The following is a 20766-nucleotide window of genomic DNA, read 5'->3' as shown; positions in this document are numbered from 1 at the left end:
TTGACTCTGTAAGCAAATAGCAGCCTCTTTTATTTCTATCGTGATAGATGGAGCCCCTCGGCCTTGGGTGAGTGTTGCTTGTGAGTAATGGTTAACCACAATGTCGGCTCACTTACACTTTATAATATATCAGGACATGACGCCAGAGAACAAGATTCAAACTAAAGACACATTTGCCTATGTGTTGGCAGAATTTCACATGGTGTCATTTATCATAAGCTGTGGAAAATCATTTTGTGGGTCTTGGCTACACCCTTAGAAGTTTCAGGAAGGATGGAGCCAGAGAACTGCAATCCACAATTAGGGAGGCCAGAGTCATCTCGTGTCCTTTCCAGTTTCACAGAGAGCAGCAGCAGTGTTGCCCTGTCTGTAGAACACACTGCAGATTCAAATTCTGCCTCTGCCCTAAATAAGTCAATGTCCCGACCTTGAGATGGCTCAGTTGTATAATGGAATGAAAGTACCACCATGAAAGCCCTCTGAAGAAGTCTGTGACCTGCTTGCTTGGTTCAGTGTCTGAACAACAGCAAGAACATGAGAACTGATAACAGCCCAAACAAGGACGAGCTCAGCCAACAAACCTGGGACATAGCTTGGAGAGAGTCTTGGTGAAAGGCCTCCATCTGGGGCTGCGTTTCTTGTCATTCCCAATTAACAACTTTGCGTTCTCCCAACAGATGAAGCTGGTGGGTTGCAGACTCTCTCATCAAACTTTGTCTGCCTGAGATTGCTGCCCATCCTGCGTTCGCAGTAAGTGGGTAACTTCTGATGTTCGCAGTAAGTGGACAACTTCTGATGTTCGCAGTAAATGGACAACTTCTGATGTTCGCAGTAAGTGGACAACTTCTGATGTTCGCAGTAAGTGGGTGACTTCTGCAAACCTCGTGCTTGGAAGCCCCGCTTGTTCTTCGTGACTGTGAGCAACCATGTAAGTGCGGGGAATTGAACCCCGGTCCTCTGGGAGCATAGCAAGTGTTCTTAAACACTGAGCCATGTCCCCAACCCCTGGATAAAATTCTTAGGATGTGCTTCCCAAAGCTTTCACATAAATTTAGTAAGACAGACTTCCGTGAGTTGTTCTATGCTGCAAAACTGCACCCCTCCTCATCAGAGCCATCAACTGGAAAGGCTCACTGGCTTCTTAAGTGTAGAATTGTAATCATTTCTTATTTTGGACCGTGTTGGTTTTTTTCTTTGTAAGTACTGGTAATGGTGAAAGGCTGACACACAATCCATCAAGTTAACACATTTATTCCAAAATTCCCAAGGGCAATGCTGTTGAAGGAATAGCAGTGAACATTCAGCCAAAAGCCCCAGTGTCCTGGTTTCTAAGGACACTTCTGATGTAACTCTAACATCCAACTTCCAAACAGCACTTTGCCATGTTTAACTGTTCTGCTTTCCAAAGTCAAAAAACCAAGAACCATGAAGCACCCTAACAGCAAAAATTTTTTTAGAATCTTGAAAACTAAAATTCTAGTATCTACCCAGAAAATTTATTTGCTCCCACCTTCCACTAAGGCACTCCTCGTCTGCCTCTGAAACGGTTTCTACGGAAAGAGCTACAAGCCTGATTGGCTGGGATAAAAAGTGTTTCCAAGGGAAATAGACAAAGAGGAGGGAGGCTCTTCAGGAAGCATGAGGCTTCCGAAGGGTTCCTTGGCATTCCATCTGTTCTTTTCCTCGTGTCTGGGAGACTCTGGCAGTGCTGAGGATATAGGCGAGGAAACACTTGAGGGTGACAGATCCCTAACGACAGTGTAACTGCCCCACCCAGCCTTCTTACTTGTGTGACAGATGTCTACTGGAAATGATTATTCAATTATAGCTACATCAGTGAATTTTCATGATGCATAAATCACCTCCTCACTGAGCTGGCCAGCTGGGGTAGGGGTGGGCATCCTCGTTGGAATGCAGAGTGAACTCTTCAACTGCAACGCCCACCTCACAGTCTATAAAGCCGTGACCCTTCTGGTAGATCAGCACTGTCTCCTCTCTGGGGTCACCACCTTGCCAAGCTCCCTCTCCAGCAAGGCCATGTCACTCTCGGTCTGCACCTCTGGACTGTCCAGGAGGTCGTCCTCTCAGAATGGGACGGCAGCAAGACCTTGGGGCGCATCTGCTTCCAGTGTTGCAGGCGGCTATGGAGGGATGGCCTCCGGCTTTGGAGTTGGCTGTAGGGGCCTCATTTCTGCTGCTTCCATGTTTGGCTGTGGCTCTGGCTTTAGTGGTGGCTCTACATGCTCCTTACCAGGACTTGGCACTGCCTATGGGGGACCTCTGGGAGGTAGCTTGGGAGGACTGGGAATAGGGGGAAGCTCGGGTGGTGGCTCTCTGTGTGTCCTCTCTAACAATGATGGAGGGCTTCTTTCTGGTTCTGAAAAAGAAACCATGCAAAATCTGAATGATAGACTAGCTTCCTACCTGGGTAAGGTCCATGCTCTAGAGGAGGCTAATGCGGAACTGGAAAACAAAATTCGAGAGTGGTACGAAACACGACGGACTGGAGACTCTGGGCCCCAGAGTGATTACAGTAAATATTACCCACTGATTGAAGACTTAAAGAATAAGGTAAGTGGAAGGGTTTTAGAAACCTTTGTTATATTATTACAATATTTTATATTAATAAATTAACTTAGTTTTTTTAAAACTAGATTGTACTTAGAGAATTTTCTCCTCCCAAGAAGGGCAGCTCCCATTCATGATAAAAATGACTGTATTTCCATAGTCTTCCTGAAATGTACATTTCTTAACTTTTGACATTATTTTATCAATAACTTTTCTTTTAAAATGAAGCTGTCAGCCGGGCAGGGGTGGCACACGCCTTTAATCCCAGCACTCGGGAGGCAGAGACAGGCGGATCTCTGTGAATTTGAGGCCAGGCTGGACCGACAGCCTACAAAACAATACAGAGAAACCCTGTCTCGTAAAACCAAAAAAAAAAAAAAGAAGCTGTCTTAAACCCTTTGGGGATTTTTGTTTTGTTGTGGTGCTGGGGAGAAAAAGCAGGGCTTCAGGCATGTGACCAAGTGTTCTCTCACTGAGCTGCATCTACAGCCTTTGCCTTAGGAAAACGGAACTGGAGACCAGGACACTGGGTGAGGTAATCCAAGCCCAGAAAGGCAAATGCACTCTGCTGTGTTTCTGATGCAGATTCTCGGTTTTGGATGCTGAGATTTCTATGTTTGAGTTGAACTGGGTGCCTGCCCAGGCAGAAAGCAAGAGAGGAGCCACAGGGAGGAGAAACTTAAGGGGGAGGTAATAAATCATAGGCCGAGGGAAAGCAGGGGGGCAATACGGGCCGGCATGAAAAGCTTCAAACAAGGATGAGGTGGAGGTGGAGAGGAAGGTAGGGGTGAGGACAGAAGAGCAGTCGACACTAAGGATGCAGGAAAAGCTGTATAGAAACTTACTCCTTGAAAAGCTCAGAGGAAAGTGATTTAAAAATAGAGTCTGAATGGAGGAAGAAAAGATTTATTTAGCATGGCCATTTACTCCTAATGTCCAAAATGACATTTGGGAACTACAGCGTCTCCCTCTTTTCTTCCAGATCATTTCTGCCAGCGTTGGGAATGCCCAGGTCATCCTGCAGATTGACAACGCAAGGCTGGCTGCTGAGGACTTCCGGGTGAAGTGAGTCTGGGACACCGATGACAGATAACTCCTTCCTCCCCCCACTCCCCACTTCCTGCTTCCCAAAGGAGTCAGCTCTCCTCAAGCCCACAAACCCCTCACCTCCAGGGCTCTCTTAAATCCACACACACTTAAAGAACCATCGAAAGCCAGACAGTTCACTTTATACAGCTTTAAAATTTAGGTTGCTGCCACCCGGAGCTATGGATCATCTCTTCGTAATGACTCATGATTCAATATGATAATTGTGTCTACGTTTAAACCTGAATTTTCAATGTATCAAAATGAACTAATAATATTTTTGCCAAGGGGTTAAAACGGAGTGATTGTTCCCTGATGACACATACAATGGAAAGCTTAACCATGCATTTATTTTTATATCCCAGTTTCTTTCCCATACCCTACCCTCCTAATTTCCTTTCTGTATTACAAAATGTCCCCACAGGAAGTTGTAATGACAATAGTCCAGAACCTGTAAAGACCCAGAAAAAGCTACTAATGAAGTATCAAGGTTTAAAACTACCCACAAAAAAGAAAAAAAGAGAAGCTATTAGCTTATCACCAGCTAGCTTTAGGCTATCTTAGAGTCAAACCACAAGGAACCTTCTAGAGTTCACTGTTGGTAGAAGGTTATTGCCTCATTATTTCTTCATTTTCTTCCCTTCTCTCCAAATGGGCAGGAAGCAATCATACATAGACACAGAAGTAAAGTCACAAAATCAAAAATTGCTTCATACACTCTTAATGTATTATTTTTCCTCTTTTTTTTCATGGTCTCGTGCATCTCAGGCTGGTCTAGAACTCACTATGCAGCTGACAATGACCTTGAACTCATGCTCCTCCTGTCTCCACTTCCCAAGTACTGGGATTACAGGCAGACACCACTGCGTCTGGCTCTCCATGTACACAGATCCATGCATCAAATAGCCCTGAAGATGGCCAAGGCCGCATGGCAATGGTGTGTTAATGTTGACTTCCTAATCTGTTGCCACTTGGTTTTCAGGTATGAGAATGAGCTGGCCCTGCGCCAGACCGTGGAGGCCGACATCAACGGGCTGCGCAGGGTGCTGGACGAGCTGACCCTGGCCAGAGCTGACCTGGAGGCGCAGGCAGAGAACCTGACTGAGGAGCTGGCCCATATGAAGAAGAACCATGAGGAGGTCAGAAATGGCTTTACTTTTTTCTCCCAGATCCAAAAATTACAATATTGGATTTAAAAAGCTATAGAATGTACTATCTCTGTGTTAAAATGACTATTAGTTTTGGTGGTCTTGCATTGCACCCCAGCCCCCACCCCACCCTCTCTCCCCTCTGTGTGTGCATGTGTTATGGTACTCTTTGCTAAGGTTTGCTAGATTAGAGTATTTGACTCAGGATGGCAAAGAGTATTCTGACTTTGTTCTTTCCATTATTAAGTAATGGCAGGACTTTTTGTTTGTCTTTCAAGACAGGGTTTCTCTGTTTAGTTGTTGCTGTCCTGGAACTCTGTAGGTAAGGCTGGCCTTGAACTCAGAAATCCACCTGCCTCTGCCTCCTGAGTGCATTACCACCACCCAGCAATGGCAGGAATTTTAATTATCTTCATTAACTATTTTCTTTAAGTACGGGGTATTTTTAAAGCTAAAACAAAAGCCTGCAGATAATACGCATGCCACATATGCTAGAGAAATATAACCACTATAAGGCATCACAAGGAATTCTGACATGGGTATCAGAGGCTGGGGCATGGAAAGAAGGAAGGGATGCAGGCAACAGGCTTCTAAGGAAGCTTCTGCTGTGGTGTGAAACAGTGTATAAGTCCAGGTATCAATTACAGTCCTAGCTTTGCAGCAGTTGCTGGAGCAACCTGCACCAGGTCCTTTTCCTTTCTGTAAAGTACAGGAAGAGGGTGTTCTAGAGGCAGAGTCAGCAACCACTGGCACTGACCATGGAGTCCTTTGTCATTCAAGAAATCTGTGAAAATATCTTGGTTTCTGGTTTTTTTTATTAGAAGAAAAATAGGTTTTCAAGCTAAAAAAAACTATGTTGATGTCTTGCATTAGTATTTTGCTTTTATACCAACTCAGTCGAAATTATAATCTTGTTATTATCATGGGTGAAAAGACCCTAGAAGGCAAAAGTACCTGGGGGCACTAATTATGTGAACGCCTACATCCTTTGCTCTCTGCTGCTGTCCCTAGGAACTCCAAAGTTTCCAGGCAGGTGGGCCAGGCGATGTCAATGTAGAAATGGATGCTGCACCTGGAGTGGACCTCACCAAGGTCCTCAATGAAATGAGGGCCCAGTATGAAGCCATGGCTGACCAAAACCGGAAAGACGCAGAAGCCTGGTTCCTTGAAAAGGTGACACAAGACAAATTCAGTACATTCCCAGAAAGCCCTTTGCGCCAGCACAGAGCTCACCCATCCACCCACTTGGCTGTTGCAGAGCGGAGAGCTCAGGAAAGAGATCAGCAGCAACACGGAGCAGCTTCAATCCAGCAAGAGCGAGATCACCGACCTGAGGCGCATGGTGCAGAACCTGGAGATTGAACTCCAGTCCCAGCTCGCCATGGTAGGGCAACACGCGGAGCGAAACGCGGCATCCTTTAACTTCCAAAGAAAATGTTGCAACCATAGTATGCTGGACCGTGGACTGCCCTCTTGTTTGCAGACCCCGACGTTGCTCTGTCTCTCTCTCCTTTGCAGAAAAAGTCCCTGGAAAACTCACTGGCTGAAACCGAGGGTGGTTACTGCTGCCAGCTGTCTCAGGTGCAACAGCTTATAGGCAGCCTGGAGGAGCAACTCCAACAGCTACGGGCAGATGCAGAGCGCCAGAATGCCGACCACCAGCGGCTGCTGGGCGTCAAGGCCCGCCTGGAGATGGAGATTGAGACCTACCGCCGGCTGCTGGATGGAGAGGCCCAAGGGTGAGCAGACAGACAGTGAGATTGGAAATATCTCAGTGACTGATGGGCAGTAGACTCCTGATGCAGACTGTTTTTTCTGCAATGGAAGAAGAGGTCTGTAGTAGATTAAACATAGAGTAAATCTTGCCAGTAATCCCAACACACAGAAGGCTGAGGCAGCAGGAGCCCAAGTTCTAGACCAACCTGGACTACATCTTCATAGTCAGACAGTCCCCCAGGGAAAAGAGGTGGGCTGGGGAGTAACTCAGAGGGAAAAGAGTTTGTAAATGTGAAGAACTGAGTCCAGAATCCCAAAACCCACATAAACTTCTAATCTCATCTCTCCTACTGAAGTTGGAAGGTGGAGACAGGAATATCCCCAGAAGTTTGTGGCCCAGTGTGTCTCAAACAAGGTGTAGTCCAGGACCAACCTGGGATGTCTCTGACATCCATGTGTGAAGCTGCAAATACATCTTTATATTTATACACATGAACATGCACGCACATACATCATGCACACACATAATACACAAAGATTTTTTTTAAAAAAAGAGGAGGAAGAAAGGATAAAACAAGAAATCTAGGAAAACGCATGCCTGAAATTTATTAAATACTATACAAAATGTATCTAGCCACTATATTACTTGATACTAATTAATAAAATTAATAAATGAACACTTACATGTTCTAGAAGAACCATCTGATGACCCGATGCTAGGGATGATGCCTCAATAGCAGCCATCTGGACCACCTGCATCCCACAGTAGCCAGCCTGCCATAAACAGTAGCAGCCCAGGGTGGAGGGAAGAATGCTCCAAGTTGTAAATTAAGAAAGCTGGTTTCTGAGACCAAGCTGCCTCCCCTCTGTGCCCATTGTAGGCGGTTCAGAAACAAATGTGTGTTGACCCAATTGGTTATCCTTGTGGTGCATCATTCAGCCAAGAAATTTGCAATAGCATCTCTATTTCTCGCTGTGGTTGTATAGGCATTCCTAATGTTTAAACTCAGACAGCAGATACTCCTTACCCAGCAATCCTGCGAGCCCAGCCTTTGTTTTCTTTACAGGGATGGTTTTGATGAAAGTGTATCCCTCACTGTCTCCAAACCTCAGACACCATCAGTCGATTCCTCTAAAGGTATGGAGATGATCATTAAAAATAAACCAGAATCCCACTTTTAATGACTAACCTGTAAGATCTCATTAAGTGTTGAGCGTAATTAACTTATGATGTATTTCTGTTCTGAGCAGAGGACACGACAGTGTCTCTCCTGAAGCAAGGTGAGCAGTGGGTGGTGTATTAAAACTCTCAGCAGGCTGAGCAAGGGAAATTGTGTTCCCAGAAGGTGTGTTGAGTATCACACACACTTCTGAGATGTTTTAGAATATTCCAGGCCTGGTGGTGCTTGCCAGCCATCCCAGCTCTTGGAAGACAAAAAAAGGAGGATAATGAGATCTAGGCCAGCAAAACCTTGAGCTGAAGGAAAAAGAAAGGATGAGGGGAACAGAGAGATGGAAGGAGAGATTGAGTATTTTGATTTGTGCACAGGACAGTATTGAATGAATTTTCATTTCCACTGAATAAAACTATTTTAGTTTGTGGTAGTGCATGCCTTTAATCCCAACACTCAGGGAGACAGAGGCAGGTGGATCTCTGTGAGTTCAAGACCAGCCTGGTCTATAAGAACTAGTTCCAAAGCCACAGAGAAAAACTGTCTGGGGAAAAAAAACAACTTGGTTTGGAATGGAAGTCACTTCTGAGAGCCTAAATTTGATGAAAAGCTTAAGATGAACAAGAATAAACTTTGGGTTGATAATTGGTTCTTAATAATCATTACCCCCCTTTTCTCTGTTTTTACTTTTAGACCCAAATAAAACTCGAAAAATCAAGACAGTTGTGCAGGAGATAGTGAATGGTGAAGTGGTCTCATCTCAAGTTCAGGAACTTGAAGAAGCAATATAAGGCCTCACATGGCTCCTCGGGAACACAAAATTTGCAACTAGAAAGTCTTGCTTCCATAGCTTCCATATGCTCTGTCAATTCAGTATCTGTTTTGGTGGTTTCCCCTTCTTTGGATTCTCTGTTCACATTGCATCTTGATAGTATGTCTGAAATGATACCAATTACTAGTCCTTGTTGCTATGATGATTGATCTTCATTGTAAACCCAAATCATCTTACACCTTCCTGGGCCTGAAGGAGTCTTTCCACATGGTTTTCTTTTCTGGTCACCTGGATCATTTGTTTAATCCGAGAACTTTGAGGGAATAGCATTGTTTTCACAGAGCTAACTTTGATTAAAGACTACTGGTAAAGTGAAGTGTGTGCCTCCTTGATTACAATAATAATGCCAAGGACATAGACACAAGCTATCAAGATATTGATAATAAAGTACATAAGCACTCAGACCGAAAAAATGAGGTTGGAGATTAAGATTATTTTAAGGGGCTGTCCTCTGGGCCAGCCCATCGAGGTCACTGAAATTTTGTGTTTTCCACTATAGGAGACTTGTTCTATTCATTTTCTAGGGCCTCATTTCATACAGTCAATGAATCCCTGTACACTTAATTCCATTCATGAGTCCCTATAGAATGGAAGACAGGAGAACCAATGATAAACAAGCCTTGGTCCTTGTCTGAGGACAGAGGTAGACATCTACAAGGCGTGGTGACACCTTGTCAGAGGGCTGACAGAAGTTCCAAGGACGCATGGGGGAAGAAGGGGTCAAGTTATTTAGGGGCAACTAAATGTTTCATTCAGAAACCAACCAGGCAGTGGAGAGAGAAAGGAACAGAGCGTGTGCATGTAACAGTATCCAAGGGTGGAGACCTGCCTCGCTTGGTCCTCCTTTCTCCTATCTGGCAGTGGTGAGGCTGAGGGTAGGGCTTTATGAGAGTGATTCAGGGCCAAGGCCAATGACAGAAGTCAAGCAAGCTCTGAGATAGAAGATAACCAGAGTCTAAACCGGAGTAGATAGTGCATTGATCTAGGTTGTCAAATCCAAAGGTCCCGAAAGAAAGCAAGGGTAAATCAGTGAGGAAGACCCAGGATTCCAAAGTCAGACTGGGTTCAAGTCCCCGTTCTGTTCCTTCATCTTGAGTAACTTCTCTCTGCATGCCTGTCTCCACATGTGTGTCACATGCTCATTACCTTGCAGGTGCACACATCCTCGGCCATGTATGTGCAGGCCAGAGCAGAACATTGGGCTCCTCCCTCTAGCGCTCTCCCCCTTGAGACGGGCTCTCTCACTGAACTGGAAGCTAGGTGGGCTGGCCAGGGAGTTCTCTGGCTCACAACACTGGGTTATATGTCTGACTCATAATGCTGAGTCATATGTCTGGCTCACGACACTGGGATCATATGTCTGGCTCACGACACTGGGGTCATATGTCTGGCTCACGACACTGGGGTCATATGTTTGGCTCACAACGCTGGGATCATATGTCCGCCCTGATTACTGTGTGTGTGTTGGGGATTCTAACTCAATTGCACATGCTTGCAGAGCAAAGGTTCTCTTTCCACCTCTCCAGCCTCCAGTTTTGTGAAGATTAAATGAGGCGGGCTACATAAATCAACAGGAACCTAGAAAGTGGTGTCCCGAGGCAGCACCCAGTTGAGGCAGAGAAAGGCATAGGGCGTTTTCTTTCTTTTTCTTTGTTGCAATGCCCAGGATCAAACCCAGGACCTCAGTATGCTATGTAACTGCTCTACTACTGAGCTGTGCACTCAATCTCAAAGTGCTCAGTGTGGGTCCCATTAGTGTCCACTATTTGGAACCAAAATGGGATGGAGAAGCCCGGGGAAAGAAGTGGGCAGAGGAGAGAGGAAGCTGGGAGATTTCTACAGCTGAGAAAGACCTCAGAGGGTTACTCCAGTTTTTGTCTGGTTTGCTTCCTGAAGTCACCTTCCTCTAAGTGTTTCTAGTGGCTTTGGGTCCTCTGTTTGTCTCCCTCTAGTATGCACTCGTCTCTATGTTTAGGTATCCTCTTCCAACACCTGTCATGGATGAGCTTGACCTTTCAGACCCTAAGAGATGCCCTAGGTCTGTTCCTGAGCAAGATCCTCAGTCCCGAGTGACAAATGATGTCACTGCTGTGGTCTTCCACAATGCTTATAAATAGTTATTGCTTTAAGCAATATGTTTCCCTTATAGTTACATCTGAACATCTGAGTGACGACAGACTTGAAGGATTTTAAAGGGGGTATGATCAAATGCAAACCTAATGGTCATTCCCAGGATATCTTGGTTTTTTAGACTTCCCTTGTTTTGGAAATGCCACCATCTCTGCAATATGGCTCAGAGACATCACTCCCACTGGAAGCCTCCTCTTAGGTTTTTGTCTATGAACCTTGGGCTCCATCCTCCCATCTTCCCTCTATTCTTATTCCCTGGTTACTCTCACATAGTCCTATGTTTTTAACTGTTGTCTATACTTTGGTTACTTCTTGAGATGGCCTCCACAATGATCCCAGTTATCCTCACCTCCTGTGGAAGGAAGTGGCATAACATGACCTCCAAGGACAATCCTAACCCTTATATTACTCAACCCAACCCTAACTCTTCCCAACACTGAACCTAACTCTAACCCTAACCTAAATAGTACAAAGCTATCTTGGCAGAAGGAGGGAAGTGACGATGGGAGAAGGCCATGGAAGTGACTGTGGTCAAAGTACTTAAAATATCGAGATTAAAATGCTATTTGCTGTTCTTTGCTCTCAGGCAATATCAGATGCCTACAGGGTTATACTAAGGGAAGTCCGCTGGCTAAAATATATTGGTGATTTCACAAATTCTCCCACCGAGGCTCCAATGGCCAGGACTTAATGGAATGGCAGCAGGTTCCAAGTCACAACCAGTTTTTTCACAATATCTTTGTGGGGTATTCTCCAGTCTCCACTTGGCAATGGAAGTCTGGAATTTGTATTCTCACTGGCAAGAGATGCAGTTAGCACAGCATCCCTCCTAGTCAACTTGGACTGCTGTGACAAAACACTTTAGACCAGGGGAAGGGGGCATAAAAGACAGAAGGCGATCCCTCACAGTCAACAGGCAGATTGGGTGTCTGCTCAGGGCCCACTGCCTGGGCACTGGGCACATGGCAGAGGATGAAAGACACATGCATAAGGCACTGATCCCTTCCGCCATTAGAACCTCCCAAAATGCCCCGCCTCTTGATGCCAGCACACTGGCAACTATATTTTAATATACGTATTTGAGGAGAACACAAACTTTCAGGCCACAACAATGACCTCATGAGAGTCCAGCTTCTGCCACCAGACCACAATCCCTGATTCAGCCCAGTTGTGAAAGACCCCTCGACTCTGCAAGACACAACTTGTGAAAATGTCAACGCTCAAGGGGGCGGGGTAGGGGGTGGTAGCTAAGAGATCAAATAGCAGAAGACAGGCATATTGTTTCCAATTATGTTAAAGTCTAAAATTTTGCAAAATTTAATTTCTTATTTAGATATATAGTCGTTGTTTTGTCTAAGCTAAGAAAAGACCTGGAAGATTCATTGTATGCTGAATTGTTATAGCCTTCTCCTGGGACTAGCAAGGGGCTTCAAAAATATGCTCTATTAGTCCTTCTATGTATGTCTTAAAAGTTTAGCAAGCACATGTATTGCTCTAATAATCAAGAACAAAATGGATTTTAGTCATCACAACAAATGTGTTTGAGGAAAGGTTAACAGAAGAGGGGAAACCACCCAGAAACATGCAAAGCAAGACTCCTTTTGGCTTGGTAAGAGCGCCACCTGCTGTACCCTTTAAAAACTACCCCCTTTGTTCAAATCACGAGATTAGAATATCAGATTATAAACTTTATTAAAAAGGAAGAAGGAAGGCAAGAGAGAGGGGAAGAGGAGCGAGCAGAGAAATAAAAAGAGGTTTCTTTTCATTATCAACTTAATAAGCTAAGACTGTCTTATTTAACTAGTAATCACTCCCCAGCAGGTCCACTAGACAGTTTATGGAAAACCAAGTAATTAACGTTTAGCATACCAGGAGGGCAATCTGATCATCTTGAGCTCTTCAAAATGTACTTCAGTATTAAATAAAATGAAAATGTATTCATAAAGCTTAGTAAATGACCTTTTGTGAAATAAACATTTCTTAAATGTTAGATTTTAATATAAGATTAAATTTTATTAAGATTAATATTGTGGGCTGGGGAAATAGCTCAGTCAATAAAGTAATTGCCACATAAGCATGAGGGCCTGAATCTGATCCCAAAAATCTCAGAGACTGAGACATGTGGATCTTTGGGGCTCACTACTCAGCCGGCTCTAAATTAATGGTGAACCTCAGTGGAAAGAGAGACCCTGACTCAAAAAGCAAGTTGGATAGAGCCTGAAGAACTACATCTAAGGTTGACCCCTGGCCTCCACAGGTATACATACATATGCTCATGTTTCTGTACACATACGTGAGTGCACACACACACACACACACACACACGGAGAGAAAGACTAGTATCACACACTCAAGATAAAACTAAAATGTCAGTGCACTGTCTGTATCTTTTTCATCGCTGCAGCTGGTTCCAAAAGCTGTGGCAGCACCGTCTAGCAACATATTGGCAAAAGGTTATTAAGATCAGAATTCGTGGTCCTAAACCTAATCGCCTGATGAAGTCCACACACTAGAATATAACCCTCTAATTTATAAAGACTAGAAATGTGATAAACTCTGTGGGAAGCAGGACATGGGGACATGCAACAGGAATCCCAGTTAACTCAGGAAGCTGAGACAGAAGGATCAGTTCAGTCCAGGAGTTTGAGGCCAGCCTAGTGGCTAAGCTAAAGAATCCAGGCACAAGAAAATACATCTCTGTGATCCCACTTATATGAAACTTTAGGAAAAACAAGTCTCCTTTCCTATGACAGCAAGTCAGTGGCCTCCTGGGACAGAAGGTGAAGGAGAATAAATGAACTAGCTTTCTAGGGAGGTTCCCAAGACAGCCTTTGGAACTGAAGGCCCTATTGACATGGGTACAGCTAATTCTAAATCTCTTCAAGCTGAGAGCTTTGAGCAGGTGCATTGCTTTGTATGTGGATCTCTCTGCGAAGACAACCTTAAAATGACAGCAGCCAGGCGGGGGTTGCTTTGTCTCCAAGATGCTGCTGCTGTGGAAGCATGGGGGCATGTGGGACCAGCAGGGGTATGCCTGAGTGAGCCAGGGCCTGCTCTGAGCACCAACCTAAATATTCAGGGGTTTGGAATACTATGGCATAAACCCAGGTTTCCTCGTGCATGACCTCGGAGAGAGCACTCTGGCACCTGATCTCTGCTATGCACACTGGGTAAGAGCAGAGTCAAAGGCTGGTGGTCTAAGTTTGGTTCCAGTTCTAACCATTTCTGGTAGCTTTATGTATCACTCTCATCTATAAAGTCATGGTAGACTAATGCCTACTGAGTTGGGGATGTCACACAGTGGTAGAGCTCTTGCAGAGTGAGTTCAATACTCACTCCCAGGAAAAAGTAAAGCACCCACCTCACACAATTATGAGGATTGAAGGAGTTAATTCACTCATGACACTAACTCAATGTTGGTCATTATCAGTTAGAAAACAAAAGCAAAGTCACTCTGTGACTCAAAACATCAGCTAATTTGCATATCATCCCCCTTGACATATATGCTTTTCCATCCCTTCATAGACATTCCTGAATGATTCGAATTATAGAAAATCAATGTGCAAGTGTTCTTGTTCACCTGAAATATTTCTTACCTGATACACAGGCAGGGGATCAATCATATTCTACTCCCTGGATAATAGGTTACCTTCAGAGTCAGATAAGTCCATTTCCCTGCAAGAGTTTTTTGAGCAGCAAATCCCTTCCAAACTGTAAGATGACAGCTCTCCACAGCAGCTCAAATGGAAGGAGAGAGCTCTACACATAAACACACTGTGACCTATAAAACAGGTCAAGGGAACCTTAGCATGTTCGAGGTTTAACTCTTGTGACACTGGGGCTCACAGTGTACCTTATAATAAATAAAGCCATGAACAAACCCATAGCTTTACAGGCATGCAATAGTGTGCTTGCAAAATTCAGAGTAGATATTTAAGCTTTGTAGAAAGCAAGAGCATGGGCATAAAGCATTAGGAAATAATTTCTGTACTCCAGTTTTCCTTAAAATTCCATTGTTGCCACTGCTGATGTTATGTTCCACATATGTTTTCTCTCTCTCTCTCTCTCTCTCTCTCTCTCTCTCTCTCTCTCTCTCTCTCTCTCTCTCTCTCTCTCAATGTGTGTATGTGTGTGTGCATGTATGTGTGTGTGTACCTGTGACACACACACATGCTGCTACAAATTATGCAGAGGTCAGAGGTTGGTGTCATATGTCTGTGTCAGATGTCTTCCTTTGCCATTCTCTGTCCACCTTACTCTTTTAATACTCATTATTACTATTTTTGAGACAGGGTCTCTTTGCTGGAACTGGAGCGAGCCTTTGGGGCTTACATGTGCAGGATATCACACGCAGTTCTGTTTGTTTTTAGCATAGGGGATCCAAGCTCAGGCCCTCGTGCTCCTGCAGCAAGTCCATTCCCACTAAGCTATCTCCTCAGCCCTGTCCACACATTTTTAAGGAGATGCTATTTTCTTCCTCAAAATCATGGTTCAGAAGCAGGCCTTTGTTTAAATGAGACAATTCACAGAGGGTGGTGGGGTCTAAGCCTGAAAGCAGATGGGACTTCAGGCTCTGCTCAGTGAGTCATTGTTTTCCTGAGAAAGTCGCCCCACTTGAGCTGGTTCACCTCTTACAAAAAGATGGCCATGATATCATGTATATTCATAGGAGTTCGACGTTTGGAACTGTGGGAAACGCCATAGCACAGGACACTGTGACTGAGACTGCTCAGTCTGTTCATTGGGATCTACCTCCTACATTTACATAAACATGAAGCTTCCACCCAGAAAAGTATATGTGTTTTCAAATGTTTCATGTACTGGGAACTAAGGGATTGTAAGAATTCCCTTAATGGTACAATTTTAGTTTTCAAGGCAACGGGCCTACAAATAAAATGTTTAAACGAGTTCAGGTGTAAATTTTATTTTTAAGCAATGTCCAGTTGGTTTTATATAGTATTACTTGTTCCTTTGCTTGCATATGAACCCAATGGATTTATTTACCATCGCGTATTTGTAAATATTTATTCTATTGACAATAATGTCAAGCGGTATGGCCTAAAGGCAAACGCATGATGCAGCACCACACATTGATTTCCTTATCAGACTGGTGCAGACGGAGGTGTCATTGTTGTGCATTGGCAAGAGCTACAGTTCCAGGCAGAGCATACACAATTGTTTAACAAAGGTGTGAGGAGGAGGCCCCTGTGTGGAAGATATGACGTTCCTCACTCCCTTTTCATTGGTTTTAAAAGGAGCAACTCATATTAGTAAACATCTGATACTCCTGGGGCGTGTCTTTTAATGGTGTAACACTCTTAAATATTTTATTAAATTTTACATTATATATAAATACTTCCAGAGCGCTTTATGTTTTGGGACATTTATTCTATACTGTCTTGTGTGCTGATTCTAGATGACAGTGTAATTTTGATGTTAAAATGTCCTATCTTATCTAATAGCAGCTGGGTAAGCTAGCAGATAAATCTTTATCAGGAAAGGAAGGAAGGAAGGAAGGAAGACAGTCAGCATCCAACCAAGAAATAACCCTGGATCACAGTCTGCAGAATCCCATCCACACTGGTCAGAATTCACCAGCCAGGTTATATATAAAAACACAGCAATGGTGTCAAGCCTCCGTGTTCCTGTTGTTCACAGGTTGGGGGGTCAGGGTAAGTCTTCCGGAACAGTCTAACTGGAGGAAAGCTTGACTCGGTTCCCCACTGGTGTCCTCAGCTGCAGATGTCTCCCCCATGTGACCTTGGACAGTGTTTGCACAGCTTGCAGGGCCAAGGGAGCTGAAAGTTGGCCAGCAGCAGCATGAGAGTCGCTCAAGGGGAAGGCATGGCTCAGCAGGGAGGAGAGTCCACGAGTGCGTGAGTCATCATTATCATGACTATCCGTCACCTTGAGGGTACACAGGGAGCAGTTGCATGACAGAGGAACATTTCTGAGTGAAGGGATGCTACATGTCAGGTTGTATTTCCCAACATACACTAAAATAGCAAGTTACACAATTATTTGTCAATTTAGACAGGATATATTGTCATACTGTTACCGAAAAGGGCCTGTATGAGTTTTCATCCTATTGAGTAGACTTAAGCTGCATTTTCCAAAGTATTGGCACCCTGAAAACCTAATAATGTAAAACTACATTCCAAAAATGTATGCTGTATATCATAAAATGTGTATATGCTGTATGTGATATGTTGTGGTAGATACACATATCCAAACCTTCCTTGTTATCATGACAATTTATCTCTAAATCACGGTTACTAAACTTATGCCTGATATCCTCAGACAAAACATCAAATGAGAGAACCTTATTTAAACAAGTTCTTATATTTCAGTGAAATTGAACTTGAGCTAAGCAATCCAGGAAAAAAAGTATTCTTCCACCACTGCTGCTCTGGAAATCCTTCTGTTGGGGTTTTTTACCTAGAGTAAGCTGTATACACCCTGAAACTGAGTGTCTGAGTTTCCGGATTCCTCCATTCAGCCATGCACTAAGCTCATTGATCTGGTCGTTATTCTCCACTGCCATGACCATCACAGCCCCATCTGAGCTGGGAGCCACACAGCTTCCGCTTGCAGCCTCTTCTTTCTGCTCTCACCTCACAGAGCTGATCTCATCACCACGTTACTCAAAACTCGTCAAGGACTTGGAGCAAATACCAAAACTCCAACCAAGTCTGACCTTCCTCAAACTGTGGGTCCTTAAGAGAAAAAAACACAGTTCCATCACTACAAGACACTTTGTACCCACTAAGAAACCTTGTCTCAAAAACAAGATGGCCAGTTTTGGTAGCAACACCCAGAATTGACCTCTAGCCTCTACATGCACACACACACACACACACACACACACACACACACACACACACACACACGTCCATGTGCATGCATACACTAGTACACACACGTACAAACATGCACACAATAATGGCATCCAGAACAGTCAACAAAGCATCATGTGTATCCCACTGCAGGAGGTGACCAGCGCTTGTTAGATAGAGGTGCATAGAATCGTGTACAAGTGTGAAAATACTGAACAAAAGCTGCAACACCCATGTTGCCCTCTAGGCAGCTCAAGCACCTAGCATGTAGCTACCATGATAAAGTGCTCAATAAACATTTGTTATAAAAACTTTGGATGCTGTTTTCTGGAAATATCCATCAGATCACAGGCTGGCCGGAGACCTGGGCTGCTCTCAACCTTGGTCAGAGAGGCACATTGTTGCAGTAGACAGCAGTTGGTGCAGAGATGCCCAACTGGTCAATGTGTTGACATCAAGAGACCAAGTGCTCAGCCCTAGATGGGGCAGCTATACGAAGCTCACCACCAAGGCTTGGGGACCATTATGGAAGAAGGACATAAAGAATGTAAGAACTGGAGGGTGCTCTGATGTGCCATGTGCTAAACATGATCATGAACTCACAGCAGCTGTGTTTACTTCCTAATTTTCCATCACTCGCTCATGATAATACTGAACAGATAAACCCATGCTTATCAAGACACAATAGCTAAATAGTTTCCATCACAGAGGAGGCATCAAGAGGATGCCTTGAAAATATTCCACCTGGATCTCTTATTTGTTATCACTCTGTTTAGATATGCTTCAGTCCCCTGGAAATCAATTACTCTTATTTTGTTCTTAATTCTTAATAAAAGAGTTTGACTGACTGTTGCACAGGGGAAAACACTGGGAAAGGTGTTTCCATTTTACTGAGGTAGTCATTGGATTCGGTGAATGTTTTCACTGCACTCTGTGGGGTTAGAAAACTTACCGAAAGCATGCAGACCTGAGCTTGGTCATTTCACAAGCTTACTGATAGAAATCATGTTGCTCAATGACTGGTGACTCAGTAGAAAGTGTCCTTCAGTTTCAACAAGCAGGCTTTTAGCTCATGACATTTTCTAAGGAAATCAACCTGAAGATTTTCTTCCCACACATATTAAGAATACCAGAAGTTGTTTTGACAAAGTAACTTGCTTTTTATTTGGTGTTTATCAGATAACAATATGTGCATAGATGATATGCAAAATTGGCATTTCCTAACTCATCCATACAGAGTACAATCTACTAACTATGGGTATAAAAGAGAATTCTCCTAAAGCAACTGATGAAAGACTAGGTTTATAGGAAATAAGAAGAAGAATGATTTTGGAGCTAGAGAGATGACTTAAAGGTTAAGAAAAAGCATGATTTTAGTGTCAAAATAATCCTCATATTCTAGATCAAAACAAAATGTGTGCCTCTCAGCTCTTATCATCAGGGGTCCTCTAAAATTTACTTTTCTCTCAAACTAATATCGACCTGTGGCAACTGTAAGTGGCCACAGACATGACTGTCAATCATCTTACCTTGATGCATAAAGACGCCTGCCTAGGAGAGAAGATATAGACAGGATGCTGCAGACCTTTGCAAGACAGTGGAAAATGCATAGAGATGAGCAAGAGAACCACTCTTGTGGTGGAGCAGATCTGAGCAGAGCCTACATACCCAAGCAGAGAACTATAAAAAATGATATAACATTTCTCTGCATGGTGTGATGCGCAAGATGATGGGAAAAAATAAACCAAGGCATCTGACCCATAAGAACCCCAAGTTCCTTCACCACGGCAATCCAGGCTTCAGTCTTAGAAGATGAACTCTTAATAAAATGATTTGTGTCACGTGTGTGCCTGGTGTACATGAAGGCCAGAAGACAGCATCAGGTCTCCTGGGACTGGAGTGATAAATGATTGTGAGCCACCATGTGGGTACCAGGAATTGAAACGGAGTCCTCTAGAGAGAATAGCCAGGGCTCTTTACTGCTGAGTAAAAATTTACAGCCCAATGATGAACTTTTTAAAACAAATATGGCAGCATTTACTTAAATGGTTCCTTATTTCAGGAAGTCAGGCGATTAGATGTGCAATGCCATCCCCATCAAAATTCCAATGAAGACTTCCAGGGGACTAGAGAAAACTATCTCAAACTTCATACAGACACACAAAAGACTCAGATGCCAGAGCTGTATTCGTCAAAAAGAACAAAGCTGAAGCATCACACTGCCAGAGCCACACATAAAGACAAGACACAGACAGATGACTCAGAGTAGCAGCCCCAGGATCAATCCAGGAAGCTGACAACCAATTCTTTAAGGTTCTTTATTAGCATATATCAAGTGCATATAATGGAACATCATTATGAAATTTTTATACCTACATATATTGCTTTTGTTCATATTCACATACCAGCTCATGTTCTCTTATCTCCTTTCCACTCCTATAGACCTTCTTCCTCTTCCCAAATAATCTTCATATTTTTTTTTGGTTTTTATGAGACAGGGTTTCTCTGTATTGTTTTGGAGGCTGTCGGTCCAGCCTGGCCTCGAACTCACAGAGATCCGCCTGCCTCTGCCTCCTGAGTGCTGGGATTAAAGGCGTGTGCCACCACCGCCTGGCGTAATCTTCATATTTTTAATATAGATTTGGCATATTATAGAAACATGCAACATCTGTATTTCCAGTCTGACTTACTGTATTTGGAATGCCAACCAACAGTATCCCCCATTTTCCCGCAAATGGCATAATTCTGTCCTAGAAGACCAAAGCAAAGGTAACACCGTGTATCATTGGCCATCTGGAGACAAATCCCTGGTACTTAATGAAACATCTGGGAGAAGATGGGCATACCACCTACATGTGAGATGGAATGATGTTTATAAATGGCACATGAGGTTGATCCATCGTTTACATGCCACTGAAAAACTCACAGGAAAGTGAATTTGGGGCACAGTTCACTGAGAGCACCCATTCATACCATGTACAATTCCCCAAATCAATCCATCAATAAAAATTTTTTTCTTTTTGATCAGAGGACAAGATTGGCTAAAATCCAGTGAAAACCATTTAGTCTGTCATTTGGCATATTTTCCAATAAAAACTTATACTGATTGAATTTTTCATCTTGGAACCAATTAGGCTGTCATATATGTATGGCTCTAGTGTATGAGTCACCCAAAATTATAAAATCTGGGAACAATCATAATGTTTTAATCACTACTCTGCAACAAATGACTGTAGAGCATTCTACAGCAAGGGCTAGCCAAACTAACCATATTATAA

At 43.6% G+C, this 20766-nt stretch overlaps 1 protein-coding gene across 1 annotated transcript; it reads left to right on the top strand.

Annotated features, from left to right (window-relative positions):
- Positions 1-1732: 1732 nt before the first annotated feature.
- On the top strand, positions 1733-8838 carry Krt12 (keratin 12). The gene is made up of 8 exons (XM_005075980.4): positions 1733-2571; positions 3551-3633; positions 4637-4793; positions 5814-5975; positions 6061-6186; positions 6321-6541; positions 7586-7656; positions 8384-8838. The coding sequence occupies exons 1-8, from the start codon at positions 1912-1914 to the stop codon at positions 8479-8481; spliced, it is 1578 nt and encodes a 525-aa protein (XP_005076037.2). The 5' UTR covers positions 1733-1911; the 3' UTR covers positions 8482-8838.
- The last annotated feature ends 11928 nt before the right edge of the window (positions 8839-20766 follow it).

This window comes from Mesocricetus auratus, unplaced genomic scaffold, assembly GCF_017639785.1.
Source record: "Mesocricetus auratus isolate SY011 unplaced genomic scaffold, BCM_Maur_2.0 Super-Scaffold_100007, whole genome shotgun sequence".
Taxonomy (NCBI): domain Eukaryota; kingdom Metazoa; phylum Chordata; class Mammalia; order Rodentia; family Cricetidae; genus Mesocricetus; species Mesocricetus auratus.
The sequence above is the reverse complement of the archived record's forward strand: the minus strand, read 5'-3'. Positions and strand labels throughout refer to the sequence as shown.

Bases quoted from the DNA above. Each gene is read 5' to 3' on its own strand.
- Krt12 (XM_005075980.4), top strand. From the start codon at position 1,912: ATGCAGAGTGAACTCTTCAACTGCAACGCCCACCTCACAGTCTATAAA. The intron at 5,976-6,060 runs GTGACACAAGAC...TGGCTGTTGCAG, and splicing joins AAGCCTGGTTCCTTGAAAAG to AGCGGAGAGCTCAGGAAAGA. The intron at 6,542-7,585 runs GTGAGCAGACAG...TTTTCTTTACAG, and splicing joins CTGGATGGAGAGGCCCAAGG to GGATGGTTTTGATGAAAGTG.